The sequence below is a fragment of the Phoenix dactylifera genome, chromosome 18 (assembly GCF_051530095.1).
Source record: "Phoenix dactylifera cultivar Ajwa chromosome 18, Ajwa_hap1_PhDact_Kaust_v1.1, whole genome shotgun sequence".
Classification (NCBI taxonomy): domain Eukaryota; kingdom Viridiplantae; phylum Streptophyta; class Magnoliopsida; order Arecales; family Arecaceae; genus Phoenix; species Phoenix dactylifera.
Genome location: NC_143207.1, coordinates 17663167 through 17679770, shown reverse-complemented (window position 1 = coordinate 17679770; position 16604 = coordinate 17663167). Strand labels below are relative to the sequence as shown.

Sequence of the window (16604 nt, the reverse complement as noted above, 5' to 3'; positions counted from 1 at the left end):
TTTATTTATCAAGGAATCTTTGTTTCTACATCAAGCAACTTAGGAAGCCATGTTAGGCTAGGTGTATGCAGTGAATAGAAAGAGACTATGTAATATAAAAGAAGAGGATCATATGCTCTAGATCCTATATAGTTTTCCTGAAATTTTGTAAGAGCTTCTTGAGGAATTAAGAGTTGTAATTCCAGATTTCAACTATAGTGTAGCATACTTCAAAATGAGCTGAATGATTTATAAACAGTTTCGTCTTGGCTCAACAAGAGGATCAACTGAGTTTGTCCAATTGAGATACATACTAAGCTCAATCACCATGTTAAAGCTCGAACAAGCCAAGCCTGAATGCTCTCACTGGACTCTCTCAATTTGGAAATGAGCCAATATTTTGTTATTTAAGCCCAGCCTACCCTGATAACTCAAAGCTTGCAAGTGCGTCTAAGTTCACAATTTGCATCAAAATCTCAGCAATAGTCATTCATTCATCCTTGCAAAAACAAGGTATTTGTTTATTTATTTCATATTTTAGTGGTGGAACCAAAGCTCTTCATCCCATTTGACTTAAATTTATTTTGGGCCATGCATCAGGGATAATCTAGGAGACCTGACATGCTCTTGGTGAAAGAGAGAGAGAGAGAGAGAGGAGAGGGGGGGGGGGGGGGTCGTCTTCTTATCCAAGAAAAAGATTTTATCATCCTTGATGATTAGTTATCTGGAATAAATAACAAATACTTGTATGCCTTCTTTAACTTCATATTTGAGGTGATATCTCCCTTATATTTTGATCTCATATTGTGCTGAATATAAACTAAATCATATAGTTCTCTCATTGATGTAGGTCGTGGGTTAGCTAATCCATGTAAGCCTTATCTTCATTTGTGGTTTATTCTTTGATACAAATTAAGTTGTATTATCATACGGAGGCTTTCGAGAAGTATTTGATAATGCATTCCTCGTGATATGTGACGATTAATGCAACTCATAAGAATCCACTTGGTGTTATGAAACTTATGATGATGTCCCATAAAGCCAACCCTATAGCTGAAGCTAGTGTTTCTAATGCAAGATTAACCTAGTTTATTTGTGGGCAGATCTTTGTTATTGTTGGGATTCTAACTAAAAAAATGAGACTCCAATTTATAACCAGTGGAAAAATAGTTTTTTATGTCTTCTACGGATTTTTTTCTTATAAAATATGAAAATTTTATTTTTACGAAAATATTACTATTTCATCTCTTTTTTTTGAAAATTCTAACCAAATAAAAATATTTTTTTTATTTTTTCATTAACCATATTTTTTTTCTTTCTTTTTGTACAAACCAAATAAGTCTTTTGCGTTGCCTACTAGTCTTGTTGTTCTGTGATATTCCATTAACTGGTATTATTTGGATGCCTTGAGCTTTAAAAAAAAAAAAAAACTACATTGATCCAGAATCGACAGCCACCGATTAACCCCATAACCTTGCTCTTTTTCAGTGTTCTCAATTAAGCTTTTTGGGTACTCTCTCTGCTCATACTCTTCCTACTGCACTTAAAAAGCGATTAAATAACGAGCATTAAGCTATCCTTTCTATTGTACCTCTTGTGCGGTTCCTTTCTTTCTTCTTTGTTTTTTTTTATCTTAAAGCCGGTCTTGGTCAGAGGAGTCTTTCACCGAGATCTCTATTGCGGTGCACGAGGCCGACCGTTTCCATCAGTGTTTTTAGTCAATTCAGGCCACACGGGTGGCCATTGGAATGCGAGTAGTTTTCTAATTAAATTCATATGTACTCCATTACTAATGAAGCTAAGGAGGTATCTGTAGAGCCAACAAATTAAGGATTAATTTGGTTCATAAAAAAAAAATTCCTCACCAATTTTTTTTATAAAAAAACCGATACTCAAAAATATAATGCATAGAAAAATAATTTTTGTATATTTGGTTGACTATGAATAATTGACGCTCTTTAATAAATTTATAAACATATTAATGATTTCTAAAGTGTTAGGCTTCAAATCCTTATGTCAAATTGAAATCTATGGTGTGTGGTGTAGCTCTCCGATTCATCGAGATCTATTAGGTCAGATTTTGATGGCAGCAGCAGGCTTCCTAACATTAGGTAAAGACGGGCTCATGGAGGCCAGATTTTGGTCAAGAAAACTAGCATTCCAGTGGTCATTGGGCTGGAGTCACACAAATTGCCTCAAGGCCTATCTTGGGCCCAGCAAAAAGAAAATTAGGCCTATAGGCCAGAAGTTATAGTTCCCACCACTTCGAAACCCGAGATTTATGGAATTGTGGGCCCAAGTAATTACGAGGCCTATGTCAGCCTGTAAATGGCCCAACTTAGATATGCATTATGGCATGTGGTATGCATGTGGCATGGAGTTGAGAAGCTTGGAGCCACAAGCAGAGTGCTTGAGACTTTGCACATACAATGCCTGGTTGAAGAAAAAAATAAAAATACTATTTAAGCTACATCACTTACAAATTAAAAAATATTATTTAAATAAAAATTATGTTATGTAGATATATTACTATGAGAGAGATGTAAGAGAAAAATATCATCATATGGAGATGAAAAATTCGAAATTATATAATTTTCACAGTCTAACTTATAAAATTTACCTGTTAATCAATCTAGGATAGTTTAATTAGTTTTTGATTGGAGAGACATGTGAATCAAGCGATTGCAATAAAAAAGGAGGTGAGAGGGCTGCAATGCTACTATATTTATTTTCTGTAAAAGAAAGGTGTCTGAATTGATCAAATTTTTGTTTTTTGTTAAGATTCCCTAGAGAATGATAATTTTGTTTGGTCCTTGTTGATTGTTTTTTTTTGTGCTGCTCTGTTCTTGGTTTATTCTGCCATTCTATGTTTAATCACTGGACTAAACATAAATACATACAAAATCAAATGATATTTTGTGCAAAAAAAAAAATAGTGTTTAAAGGACAAAGATAAAAATTTTATGTGTAAAGGACTAAACATAAGACTGAGAAGTCCAACAAAACACAGACAGGGTGATTAAGTTTAATGTATTGATTTCAATTGCGTGGTGAGCAGTCCAATTGGAGGTAGCCTTTGAATGCCACAGGAGAAAAAGAAAGGGAACAAGTTCTTGGTCCACTTCACACAATCTTCCTTGCTAAGAAATAATTGAAAAATATGGGCCATATGACGTCTTGTCCAAAGATTAATATAAGATGTATCAGAGAATTAGTTATGTGTCCCAATTCAAGCTTCCATGTCTTCTTGATTTCTAACACTGCATCAGCTCATCTGTCTGCCATAAAAAAATGTGGACTATATTCTTCTCAGGTTCTGCAGGGTCAAAGTCCACAACAAGCAAATAGTTAGAGCTACTATTCATGATCAGAAAAAAGTAGACTTTGGGGGTCTTGTTTTATGTTCTTTTCATAAAAAGGTAGCCTCTTGCATATCTCGTGATAAGATCACTAACTTTGGCTGTCATAGTCTTTTTCAGCACTTATTATTGGCAATGAACAAGCCAGCTTTACTCCTTATTCAGCATTTGAGAAGACAGCTCTAAGGGATGAAGCCAAACTACTCATGGCTTAAGGATGTTCTTCGTGAGCAGGGCAACTACCATGCAGCATCTTTTTGGGAATGGAAACAAAAAGAGTGACTTTTATTCCGGCTATTGGGGTGGAAAGTGTCTTATCTTTATTTCAATTTTTGAGAAAAATAGAAATATGTTAATCCTCTAAAATTCAATTTGAACTCATTTTTATTATTCAAATTCAATTCTAATTTCGATTTCAATCACAAATTAAACCATATCGAGGAATATGGTCTTTTTATTTTTTTATTTCAATTTTATTCTAATTTCGATTCTCGTCGTAAACGAAATGAATAAAAAATGATAATTATTAGAATATTTGTAGAAGAAGAGAAAAGTAAGAAAAAAAGAGAAAGAGAAAAATAATTTTATTTTTCTGTTCTATTATATTCGGTAAATCTTAGGGATCATATATACTCGTGAACCAACATTATATAAGAAAAATAATACAAGCTGATATAAGATCATGCTAAAAAAAAAAATAATACTCGCTAATACAAGTTGTTATATGATTCTTAAAATCACTCTAACAAGATCATGCTAACAAAAGAGAATAATACCGACTCATATAGGATCAAGCTAATAAGAAAAAATATAAAGAAAACTAATATGGGCTGATATAGGTTGTTACGTAATTTCTAAAATTATGTTATCGAGGAATGAAACTCACCGATGAATGTGGTCATTCTATTCTAATTTCAATCCCGATGGTACACGAAATGCATAAAAAATGGTAATAGTTTTCAACCTTTTAGAAATTGGGGGACAGACTCCATCATTATGCCGGTCCATGTCCGCGGAAGACAAGTTCTGGAAATTTAGTCGAGCGCCATGGACTAAAAAGTTTCAGGACCAGTCAAAAATTTTAAGAGTTTCCCAGAATCCATCTTGGAAACCTCCAGGAGACAGGCTCCATGATTATGCCGGTCCATGTCCACAGAAGATAAATTCTGCAATTTAGTCAGGTGTTATGAACCAAACGTGTTTACTTGATTCACGACAATACCAATATTTCATGCATAAAGTATGGCGGATAGGGATGCAATCTCTCTGCCTATTGTGAACTTTTCTAGCTGAAACATTACAGCACTTACCTACGTTAAATAAAGAAAGCGAGCTAACAAGAAAGCAAAACTAGCTCCTATTATGTGTCCACTACTAACTTATTTATGTGTAAGATAGTAGTTTATATTAGGGATAATGGAATCTATAATTAAGGCTGCAAATAGGTTAATTTGACCTATGACCCAAGCCAACCCATTTTTGAAGACTTGTGGCATGGGTCGGGTTGAAATATTAAACCCCTCCCACATTTTCAGTCGAGTCTGGATATTATAAACTTTGACCTGGCCTAACCTAACCTGAGTTGAGTTTATTTTAGACCTACTTATTAGTTACTGGACCTAACTTGACCGGAACTAATCCGAAGAAAGTAATCCCAGTCATTTTTTTCTTTTTTTTTCTATTAAGAGAAAAGTGCTCAAATTAATTTCGCTACATCAAGAAAGGCCAGCTTTTTAGATTATTAAATTCTTGAAGCATACTGCAGTCGATAAATATTAATTTATTCATAAGTAAGAACAAAATTTTCTTTATCAAATCTTATGAGTAAGTAAATATAGATCTAGACTTGATGATCGAAATATTTTGGATTGGATCTAAATCATTCATGACCCCGATAATATCCAAATAGCCTATCGAGTCTAAAATATTTTTCATAGATTTGGCCAATCCAAACCGATCTTCTACTAGATTGATCAGATTCCAATATAAAGACATGTACATTAAATTGGGTTGGATTGAGATCAAGCATGTCCCAGACTCCCAGTCCGACCCAACCAATTAATTTGCAGCCCTACCTATAATTCATCTCAGTCAGGTTTTAAAAAACACTTATCCAACTTGGAACAAAATATGGAGGCTACTCAGAACAGGTTTGATTTTTCTTTTTTTTAAAAAAAATCCTGCATTCATTTCCACGAAGGAATGGTGATCCATGTGTTGAAGACAGAATTTGACCGATCTAAACCATTTGTAGAAGAAAATTTTCAAATCTTACTCCGCGTATGCCGTAAGCAAAAGATATATCAAGGAATACGTCAAAAGTCAAAACACCAGTGTGAAAATCTGGATTCTCTTGAACAGATGGCATGCAACGTGACAAAATATTTTTTTCTTCTTAAAAGGGCCCTAACATGCAAAACAGATGCCTTCTCAAAGAAAGCCTATCAAGTATTTGCCGTAGAAGATCATATCAATGAATCATTCAAAAAACTTAAGATCCCCATTTTTTTCATTGATAAAAATTCACTTTACAGTAGGCATGAATGCAGTATAGACGGCTATGACATGCATGCATAATCTGATAAACACTCCGCACTGCACCAAGACCAAGCATGAATCTGATGGCCTCCCACGTATCACATTCAGGAATTTTCAACTGGCCCGCGGACTTTAATGGCCCTTTGTTGAAGTCTTAATCGAAATTATGTCGCATTTCTTAGTTAACCTAAAATTTCATTCTTGCAAGATTGTACAAAATTATGGTCAAGTTGGAAATTTCCAAGAGACGCAAAAATGAGCCTACTTCAAATACAGCACGGCAACGACCTCTTCCAAGTCAAACCTTTGCACATAAGAAGCTGAATAAATAAAGAAAATAAAAGAATAAAAGGAGGAGGCTCATAGAATGCAGAACACACCTCTTTATTCTTTTCTAACGGAAAAGAACGTAGGACATAAAATTATAAAAAGGAAAAAAGATTAGTCAGAGTCTCTACAGCGACCATCCAAACGATTCATGAAGCTGTTCCTCCCTTTTCCTCTTGGTCAAGGAGGACATAACTCTGGCCGCGGCCACCTTCTTGGCCAGAAGCCTCCACTTCCCATCCTCTTCTCTTCCTTCCATCTGCTGGGACTTAAGCCTGAATTGCCTGCAGCCAAGACAGAGGGACAATGGAGCAGTCAAAATAAAGTCGAACAGGTAGCAAAACAGACGATCGAGCAAGTAGTCGGCGGGTTGCTCACGTGCAGAGGGGGACATTGCAAGGGTCGGGCCGGTCGCAGATGGAGGAGTGGAGGCGGAGGAGCTGCCACATGCGCTTGCACCGGGGGCAGCTGCGCCGGTGCCGGCGGAGGTCGCAGGCGGCGAAGTGGCGGATGAGATGCTGGATGCCGCGGCAGGTGGCGAAGCGGGCGCATGGGAACCGGCGGGGCTCCTGGTCGTAGGGCCCCACCTCCGTGCATCCCTCCGTGAAGATGTGCTGCAGGCACTCCATCGCCTCGCTCAGCTCCATGTACACCCCCTGCTCCTCCTTCTTCCTCCGCCGCCGTCTCCGCCGCTGCCAAGTTAAAAACAAAACGAAATACGACATCAGACGCCGGCTTTGAGCTAGGCTTGTGGTAGCCAGATTGGGTCCGTTAGTGTCGAATTGGATTTTTTCAGTTGGTCAGGTCCAGGCTGGCAACAACTGGCCAGCCCCATGCCTAACAACCGTAACAGTCAACATCAACCACCGCGTGCAGACAAAAGACGCCAGCCAAACACGGACGTAGTTACGAGTTGTAGAAAAATATAAAATTTATAAATAAATCTATATCCTATCTGCTCAAGTTTTTGAGATAAATGGTAATTTTAATGTGGTATTAAAGCAGAAATTCTGAATTCTAGCTCGTGTGAAAAAAATATAATAAAATATAAAATATATAAATAAATTTATAAGCTTAAGCTTTGCAACGGTCGTTTTGATAGCAGGATAAATAATTACCAGGTCGGCTTCTTGGAGGAATTGGAGGATTTCGAGCTCGAGCCAGGGGTCGTGAGCTTGGAGAAATCGCCAGGCCTCGGTCTGCTCGACGGCGGCGAAGTCCTTCGCCAGAAGCTTCATGCAACGCAGATAGAGCCAGGGCGCGTCGCACTCCCGGGCCAGCTGAAGCACGTCCACGACGCCCTCCGCAGCGAGCCGCCGCGCCAGCCCCGCCTCGCACGCGCGCTTCAGCCAACTCACCTGGAACACGTGCGACAGCACCAGGAGATGCATCCCGTACTTCCCCAGCTCCCCCGACTCCGCCCCAGCATCGCACCTGCCATCGATTAATCGATCAATCCCATCCGTCCATTACACCCACCACCACCACCGCACGTTTTTTTCCCAAACTGTTATTATAATTATTATAAAGGGGGTCAGAAGAATAAATGAACGGTTGATATGGATTCCCCGAGGACCACGAGGTTATATTTGGACCGTTTCGTCGACATACGGGGCCCATCGACGAACACGGGCATTTATTTGATTAAAATAAAAGCTTAAAAAAATCTAAAAGAGCCAAAGCAAGAGGATGGCACGAGAAGCTCGCCGCCGGGAAGAGGGAGATTGGGGCCCAGCGCGTCGCAAGCGGACGGCCCGATCGCTTATTCCAAGTCTAGCTGGCATACATGACATGCGTCCTTCCGCAAGCTGTATGTAAACAATTAACTGGGCTGCAAAAGACACGTGTCCTGCGCCTCCGGAAAGGCTGTAAGAACCAAAAAATATCACCCTTGCACGGTTGCACCTGATCCCTGAATCACAAAAAATATCGGAAGCCGAAATTTTTGGGCTGTTGCCGCCTCTATGGACCCACAGAACACGGCCGGGGTAGGGAAGAGAGGCTTCGTGAGCTTTGAATGATACAACTTCGTCGGAAAGCAGAGAATGATGCAATATTTTTTTTTCTTTACGAAGTAACTGTTTTTATATTACATTCAGGAGATTTCGGTTCTGTTTTGTTTTTCTTGTGGAGAAAAAAAAAGGAAAATTGAGCAAACCTGGCGGAGTAGAGGAATCGGAGGAAGGCGAGAACGGCATCGCAAGGAACTCCAAGAATGGGGATCGATTTAGTCGAATTCCCTCGCTGCCGTGGCCGATCCAGCATGCCCTCCAACACTGGCGATACCGATGCCTTCCGAGTTTCGATCCACCACCAAATCCCGTAAAATAACAAAGATTTCAATCAGTAAGAGAGGCTACAGCTGAACAACAACAGAATGGATGCAGATCCGGCAACGGATTTCGCCCTCTCAGTCTCAGATCTCAAGATCACCGGAAAACAAAAACAGGATAGAGAGAGAGAGAGAGGGAGAGACCGATGAAAAGATAGATGGAGACATGTACCAGAACTGCGGAGTGGGCGGGGATGCTCCGGCCGCCGGAGGTTATGATCTGGACGTCGGCGGCGGGGATATCCTCGCGTCCCGCCTCCAGCCACCGCCGGAACCCAGTCGGATCCATCGAAACCCTCATTTCTTCCTCGCCTCCCTTCGTATCCTCTCTTCTTCTCGAGACTTTGGCCCAATATTTTAGGGGAACGCAGCCGCCCTCCCTCGCTCCCCTGTAATATATATAGCCGCGGAGGCGGGGAAAAAGGAAAAGGGCCAGAATTTGGTAAAAATAATAAAAAAAAGATATTTTCAAATAATATTTAAAATGATTAAATATGATTTCATTGCTGACGTGACGGATGGAGGGGCGCGGATTTTTTTTTTAACCAGTAGTTCAAACAATACTACACAGACAAGAACAGCCAATAAAATATTTATAAAATAATTAAAAAAATAATTTAATTAGCAGCTCTATTTACTTTTCGAAATACACGCACAGTATAGAAAACACCACACCCCCTCAATAGAAGGCCTAAATGGTTTAGGGTTAACTAGCTCTTGGGTGAGCGAAGCGTCTCTCACCCGTCCAAATTCGGACATGATGATGTAGGCGATCGTGTCCCATCCTCATCCTCATCCTGAACAGCTCACCTCCCATGCAACTTGTTGTATATAGTAAGCATTCCACGTGGCAAGTTGCATGGGATGATGCAGGATGCACTCAGCTCACCTCTCATGCAACTTGTTGTATATGGCAAGCATTCTACGTGGCAAGTTGCATGGGAGCTGGGCTGTTGTGGATGAGAATGGGACCGGGTCCCTCCCACGTCATTCTACGTGGCAAATTGCATGGGAGCTGGGCTGTTGTGGATGAGGATGCGACGGGTCTCCCGGGTCATCCTACGTGGCAACTAATACAATCCACGTTATGATGATACATCCTACGTGGCAACTAATACAATCCACGTTGTTATGATACAGGATGCACTCGTGCACTGTCATTTGCTGCTGTTCCACGTGGAATCTGGGTTTATATTTTTCTTTTTAAAGTGTTTTTCTGAAGTTTAAAGTTGAAATTTTATGACTTGTTTGGTTATTGTAGGGATCAAAATTTGAAAATACTGTGAGATGGCCAGAAGAGAAAAATGTGAATTACATTACATGTGGTTTTTTTTTTTTTTTTTTTTTTGCTAAGGCCTTGCAAATGGTTCTTCGATGAGCTGTTTTCTGGCGTCACTATTAGAAGCGGCAATTAAGCCAAATTAAAACTTATTTATTAAATAGGTCAAAAGTTTAAATTCAAATCTAATTATTTTATTAAATAAGAAACTCAACAAAATATATGATGAATTGAATTAAGTTAAACAGGTTAAGTACTGCCATTCATTGTTATGATCTTTCTTACTTGGACCTCCAAAAAGATACAATCGATTGATTGTTCATGGCTAATAGCGTAAAGCAGATAGGTCCAACTGGAGCTCTCCCCATTTTATAAACATCTCATCGACCAATTTTGGAAAACCAAATTAGCCTAGTGGAATTAAAATCTAAGAAGCAGGTTTCATTCACCAACAGTTAAATTCTGCTCCCTTGCATGCGACCAAAGGAATTGGTTTTTCCATTCCACCTCAAGGGATAGGATTTAATTCTTTAACTAAACATAACAGTGTCATGTATCCATGATATCATCATGCATGTTTCCTACAACTTAAATTTCACTTTTGCATCAACACCTTCAAGTAAAGAATTTGTCCTTTAAGAATCTTCATAGTTAGCGACCTTTAAGTAATCAATTTTTCATTTAAGAAGCTTCATACTTCTCTTCTAGTCCTCTTAAATTGTTTCATGGTTGTGAGCGGCGTATATTAATTGATGCAAATAAACAAAGCGAACGGTGGAAATTAAGTAACTTCGATTGGTCAAATTTATCGGCATTGAAAAAAAAGGGGTTGTATTTCCAGATGCATGCATGATTAGATTTTTTGAAACCTATAAATAATTAGAAGATATTGAGGAATACAAAAAAATTATTTACTTATATATATATATATATATATATATATATATATATATATATATATATATATATATATATATATATATATATATATATATATATATATATATATATATATATATATATATATATATATATATTCCAAAGCATGGTGAAAGTTATGTGAAGATGTTTTTTGTTTACTTATGCGACCATGTTCTCTGCCTGACAGTGATAGGATTTGTTCACATCATTGCTGAATTATGTTTGGTTTAACACCTCAAAGAGCATTCTCTAATGGAAGAAATGGAAACATGAGTATCCACTTTATATGTGTCTTTATATAATCTCTATCTAAATAAATACAATATTATTGGCTAACATCTTACACCTTTTCAGACAAAAAAAAGTGAACTTGAAATTTTCCTAAAATAAATAACAAAAAAAGGGTGCACCCACAAAAGTTGAAGTCAGGGACTGTACTTATTACATTAAATTAATTTGCAAAAGAAATGTTTAATGAAAATGTTTAGATACGTGGGATAAAAGAAAGGAAAATCCAAAGAGGACCAACTATAGAAAAGTAAAGAAAGTCTTTTTTATGTCAAGGTTAGAGCTTGCTGGATTTTTTTCCCCAGATTTCACTCATCTCTCTATGTGTGTCACTCTCTAGAGAGGTACCCACAAAAGAATATATAATTGTAAATCAAGAGAAAGCAGCTTAATACAATAGCCTAAAATGAAAGGAATCATCCAAATAATACCCACACCATATCTCCCTGCCCCAGATCCAACTGTCCCTTTGTGGTCTCCACCTTTTGGTCTCCTTGTTTTTGGTATATGTCTGGAAAAATTCTGTGACACATTTGTTTCAATCAGGTCATGACAGCATGCACCAGCCATTGAATGGGAACCATGGAAAGATTTGCACGAAATTTCATTAGCATGGACTTATTCAGAAGTAGCCAATGATTTCATCAGCCAAAAGAAAGGAGGGAAAAAAAATAAGGGGGGAAAAGAATGTGGCCAATGTGCCCCTCATGCTAATTTTTGTTTCATAAACTATAGTTGACCCTAATAGCGGTATAATTTTTAATCGGACTAGATCCACCATTGAGTTGGTGAGCCGATTCAATGATAAAGCAGCATGCATAAATGTGTATAAGGACTCTTACACTTTTTTCTTTGCCATTGTGCATAAGATCGATCTGGTCCAACCAATAACTACTCTTAATAATGTTAGCCAATGCGGAAATATGTCATGTACATCAATTGAATCCTCTGCTTTAAAATAGTAGTAGTAATAATAATAATAAAGTTTATGATCTGTAGGTCTATTGGAAGGGACTTGTTTAGGCATGGGGTTGCTTACGGTTTGCTTGTACCTAACTTGTCTGAAATATGATGTCGAAAACTTAAAAAAATATTTAATAATGGAACTTATGCACATTAAAAGATGATCAAGTCAGCATAGGACAAATGTTTGAATTAATGCTTAAGTGTCCTCTTTTGAAAGAAACTATCTAGCTTGGCAGCGGATGCAAGCACAGCAGCTAGTTGTTATCAACAGTTCAACAATACTACAGGGCCCATGAAGCCAAATCCAGTGACCCAGCTTGATTCAAGATACTCAAGCTATTCCATATTCATGTCAACCTTGGATTTTGTTTTCACAGTCCACAAGCCACTAGAAGACATGAATTTTGAACATACACCACAAATTCATACATCGTTTTCTAAAATGTCTCGATCACTATGAAGATTATCTGCCAAGGAGATTAATCCGCAACAAAGTAAGTTGAATATAGTTATAATTATGGTCAAGGTCTTGATCAAAATTGCAAGAAAAGCAACATCCAAGAGATGGCGAAACGCATTCAAACCACCAAGTCACCGGTTCATTCTACTTCAGAAAGTATCGAAAAACTTCAAAGTTTCGAGCAATTTAGGTTAGGGTCTCATCTAGCATGTATCGATGATATCGCTCTCATTGGTGTAATAGAAATATTTTGAACTGTTGCTGAAGGGAGAGGTGCTAAAGCGAATGTTGTTCATAAGTGAGTATAGATCATTTCTTCCACAGATCTTATGTTTTCTCAAACTAGAGTTTGATATGTGTCTTGTCCTCTCTGAGATTGATGCATTTTAGTTTTCCTTTGAGCAAAATAGTTCTCTTTGGGCTGAGGGAATCCTTCTGGTGTTCAATAGAACAAGTCCTTCTACGAAAAGAAGATAGTACAAGTCCACAATTACCCATTTATTTGGCTTTATGCAAGAACCATATACAGCCTAAAATGGTGTTTGAAATAGAAAAAACCAAAACAAAAACTTGTCGAAAGTTTTGATTCTCTGCGCCTGGAGACTACATATATATATAACACGTTTACAAGCATCATGGTGGGATTTGGTTCATTTAGATCTGTTTGTGGGCCGGGTAGCCCGCCCGACCCATTGAAACCTGAGGCGCTTTTGGGAGGCCTACGCCAAGATTTTAAGCCCGGCAGGCAGGGAGGCCTGGAAAAATAAACGATCCAATCTAAAGATTAAAGCCCAGCCCAACCACAGACTGGTCTGATTTTTTTTTTTTTGCTTGTGTTGTTTGTTTATATTTGATGTATTTATGTACTTAATTGATAACTTTTGTTGTTATGTGAACTTAATAGGATAAGAGACATATCGTAGGTTGTTGAAAATATTTAATTATACATATTTAGTATTTTTAAAATATTTTTAAGTTTTTTTTGTTATTTTTAGAAGATTAAGAACTGATTAGGAAATTTGAGGCCCAGCCCAAAGTCCTAGTATGGATCGGGTTTGGACTTAAAAAGGTAACCCGGTAAACCAGAATGCCGCGTCAAGACCGGGCCTAAGTAAATTGCGTTGACCGTTGGGCAAAGCTATTCTAGCCGGCCATCAAAATTCAAATTTTGCTTATCCTTTTGATATGTGAGATTGATTAGGAATGATTATTGCGTCCAAAAATCTTTCAGAATTACTCCTTTATATCCTATCGATCATATATGATTTTACTAATACCCCCTCTCACATTTAATCGAGGAATGAGTCCTGGTTTGGCTTATAAACTCTATAATATATCTTGACATAGAAGGGCATTTAAGTGTATCCGTAAGGTGATTTGAGAAAATGAAACGAGTCACCAAAAGTGCAAATGAGACTCTCACAAACATGGTGGTAGCCGGGCTCGATCTGTTAATTGATATTGTCGCAAAATAAAATATGTGGATGATCCAATAATTAAACACCAATGTCTCCAAAGATAATAAAAGATACCCAAGTAAGCTCTGCAGTGGTAGAGGCTCTTGATTGATACGAGCGTGTGTGACAACATTCTAGTTTTTGCATTCCAAGCAATACAGTTACCATTAAAAAAGAAAAAGGTGGAACTGGCTACCACTCAAAGAAGAATACAAATCAAGTGTATATGAGACAAGGATACACATTCAAGATAAAAAGTATGTTGATATATCTTAAAACATGTGCACAGATTATATATTTCATGCGAAAAGATGATTGATCTTCTTTCATGATACCACATGTTGGTTCAAATCTGACCCGAGAGTGACCACGCCGGAGGAGTCAAGGGATGCTGAGGTGTCAGGGAAGAAAGCAAGATTCGCCACTCGCATGCTGGTGTATCTGCACAAAGCCTCACCGGTATTTCCGGTGAGAACCCTCCGACGATCAAGTTAGGGAGGTGTATATTTGATTTTTCTCGAGAGAGAGAGAGAGAGAGTCCCCTTTGGGGTTACTTGACGGGGTTATTTATAGTTCCGATGGAGAGGCCCAGATGGCGGAGGCATTGTCCGGCTTCATCATGAGGAGGAATGGTTCTTAGCCGAATAGCGCACATCTAGAGCTGGACGGTGGCGTGCGGTGTCCCCCGTTCCTGAGAACGGTAAGATGTTGACAGTCGTAGCAGGGCATGGCCAGAGCAGTCACGGAGCCATACTTTGACTGTCGTTGACCAGCTAGTGAAGCGTGGCGTAGTAGCATTGCAATGTACGACCACATAGGAGAGCATGGGCATGCACATGGTTGCAGCCATTGGCGAGGCCGAGCACGTAGAGAGGTCGTTGGCGGGTACAGGAGGTCGGGTGTCACACCCTTGGCTTTGGCGCGCGCGGGGCGTGCGCGGGCTCTGCCATGCACAGGCCGTGGCAATGGGCGCACGACCGGGCAGAGCGAGGATGTGTGCGCACGGGTTCTTGGCCACAGCAGCAGGTCGAGGCGCGCAGGGGGCTGCCGGGTGTGGTGCAGGCCCGTCGGCCAGCAGGCAGGCCAGGCCCAACGTGCGCCCAGGGCGGGCGAGCGGGCAGGCTGCGCGTGTGTCGCGCAGTAGAGCGGAGGGGCCGGCCATGAGGAGGAGTCCTCGATGGTGGACTTGGACGATCTTCCGGGTATGGGACCGGAAGAAGGGTCCAAGGCCGCGGGCTTGACCCCACTTTCGGGTATGGGACCGAAGGTGTGGGCAAAGGCCGCGGACAGGCGAGGCGACATGAGGCGGTGGTCCACCATCCGGGTTGCCTTGAGGGGAGCGTCGACGAGGGCGTCGACTTCTTCCGCCGGGGGAGGATTGTCACACCCCTGGCTTTGGCGCGCGCGGGGCGTGCGCAGGCTCTGCCATGCGCAGGCCGTGGCAATGGGCGCACGGTCGGGAAGAGCGAGGAAGTGTGCAGCGGAGCACACGCGAGTGGCCAAAGGCCGGCGCTGGCCTGTGCACGGGCTGGAGCGTCGAAGTCTGGCCGTGCCAAGGCCAGGCGCGCGCAGGGCGCGCACATAGAGTTGGCATGGGGTTGGCCTGGCGCGCAACATAGGTCAGGCCGTGCGCGCGATGGACGGCTTGGACGGATGGCGCGCGAGCAACGCGTGCGGACGGGCCGGATGCGGCAAACCTCGCCGAGACCAAATGGGGCTGTGCGCAGGCGCGCGCGCAGCCGAACGCCGTGGCAATGATGAGCCATGCCGGGGGAGTCGAGAGAGCCACCGAGGCGTCAGAGAAGAAGGCAAGATCCGCCACCCATATGCCGGTGTACCTGCACAAAGCTTTACCGGTATTTTCGGTGAGGGCCCTCTGACGATCAAGTTAGGGAGGTGTACATTTGGTTTTTCTCGAGAGAGAGAGAGAGAGAGTCCCCCTTTAGGGTTACCTGACGGGGCTATTTATAGTTCTAGTGAAGAAGCCCAAATGGTGGAGGCATTGTCCGCCTTCATCATGAGGGGGGATAGTTCTTAGCCGAATAGCGTGCAGCTAGAGCTGGACGGTGGTGTGCGGTGTCCTCCGTTCCTGAGAACGGTAAGATGTTGACAGTCGTAGCAGGGCATGGCTGGAGCAGTCATGGAGCCATACTTTGACTGTCGTGGACCAGCTAGTGAAGCGTGGCGTAGTAGCATTGTAATGTACGACTACATAGGAGGGCATGGGCATGCACATGGTTGCAGCCATTGGCGAGGCCGAGCACGTCGAGAGGTCGTTGGCGGGTACAGGAGGTCAGGGGAGCTTCGGCGTAGTCTAAGGTTGGGTTGATTTTAGGCCAGACCGAGGACACGTCTGGTTGGTGTTGGTGCTTATTTGGCCGAAATTGGGTGGCCCTTTTGTTGTGGACTGGACGATCCATTTGACCCTCCATCACCACATATGTCAAAGTACTCTAAACTTTTTTATTCATCCATCTACCCATATCTCAAAAGATTATTGTGTTATCCAATGGTGGAATTGCGCCAAAGAATGTGAATCTTTCTTTTGTGCAAAAGGTACAACCCCTATCCTTTTGTCATTTGATGGCACTACACACCACTTTTGAATGGTGAATACTCTGGGAAATATCCGGTCTCATGGAAAAGGTAGGTACTTTTGCACCTCAAAAAAAAATAGGTACTTGGAGAGTCAACAAAT

At 40.8% G+C, this 16604-nt stretch overlaps 1 protein-coding gene across 2 annotated transcripts; it reads right to left on the bottom strand.

The window, feature by feature from the left end:
- Positions 1-6050: 6050 nt before the first annotated feature.
- LOC103714450 (BTB/POZ and TAZ domain-containing protein 1-like) lies at positions 6051-8927 on the bottom strand. Of its 2 annotated transcripts, none has more exons than XM_008801702.5 (5): positions 8708-8927; positions 8362-8495; positions 7322-7637; positions 6582-6895; positions 6051-6487 (listed from the first exon to the last, which is right to left on the bottom strand). In XM_008801702.5, exons 1-5 carry the CDS (start codon positions 8834-8836, stop codon positions 6331-6333), a joined length of 1050 nt encoding a protein of 349 aa, XP_008799924.4. In that variant the 5' UTR covers positions 8837-8927; the 3' UTR covers positions 6051-6330. The 2 variants fall into 2 exon arrangements, with proteins under 2 accessions (XP_008799924.4, XP_088570428.2); XM_088714302.2 differs by having other exon boundaries at positions 8362-8565; positions 8708-8904.
- Positions 8928-16604: the final 7677 nt, after the last annotated feature.

Excerpts from the sequence above, each read along its gene's own strand:
- LOC103714450 (XM_008801702.5), bottom strand. The coding sequence starts at position 8,836 with ATGAGGGTTTCGATGGATCCGACTGGGTTCCGGCGGTGGCTGGAGGCG. Across the intron at positions 8,496-8,707 it reads CCGCCCACTCCGCAGTTCTG|GCATCGGTATCGCCAGTGTT; the intron begins GTACATGTCTCC and ends GAAACTCGGAAG. Across the intron at positions 6,896-7,321 it reads TCCTCCAAGAAGCCGACCTG|CGGCGGAGACGGCGGCGGAG; the intron begins GTAATTATTTAT and ends TTAACTTGGCAG.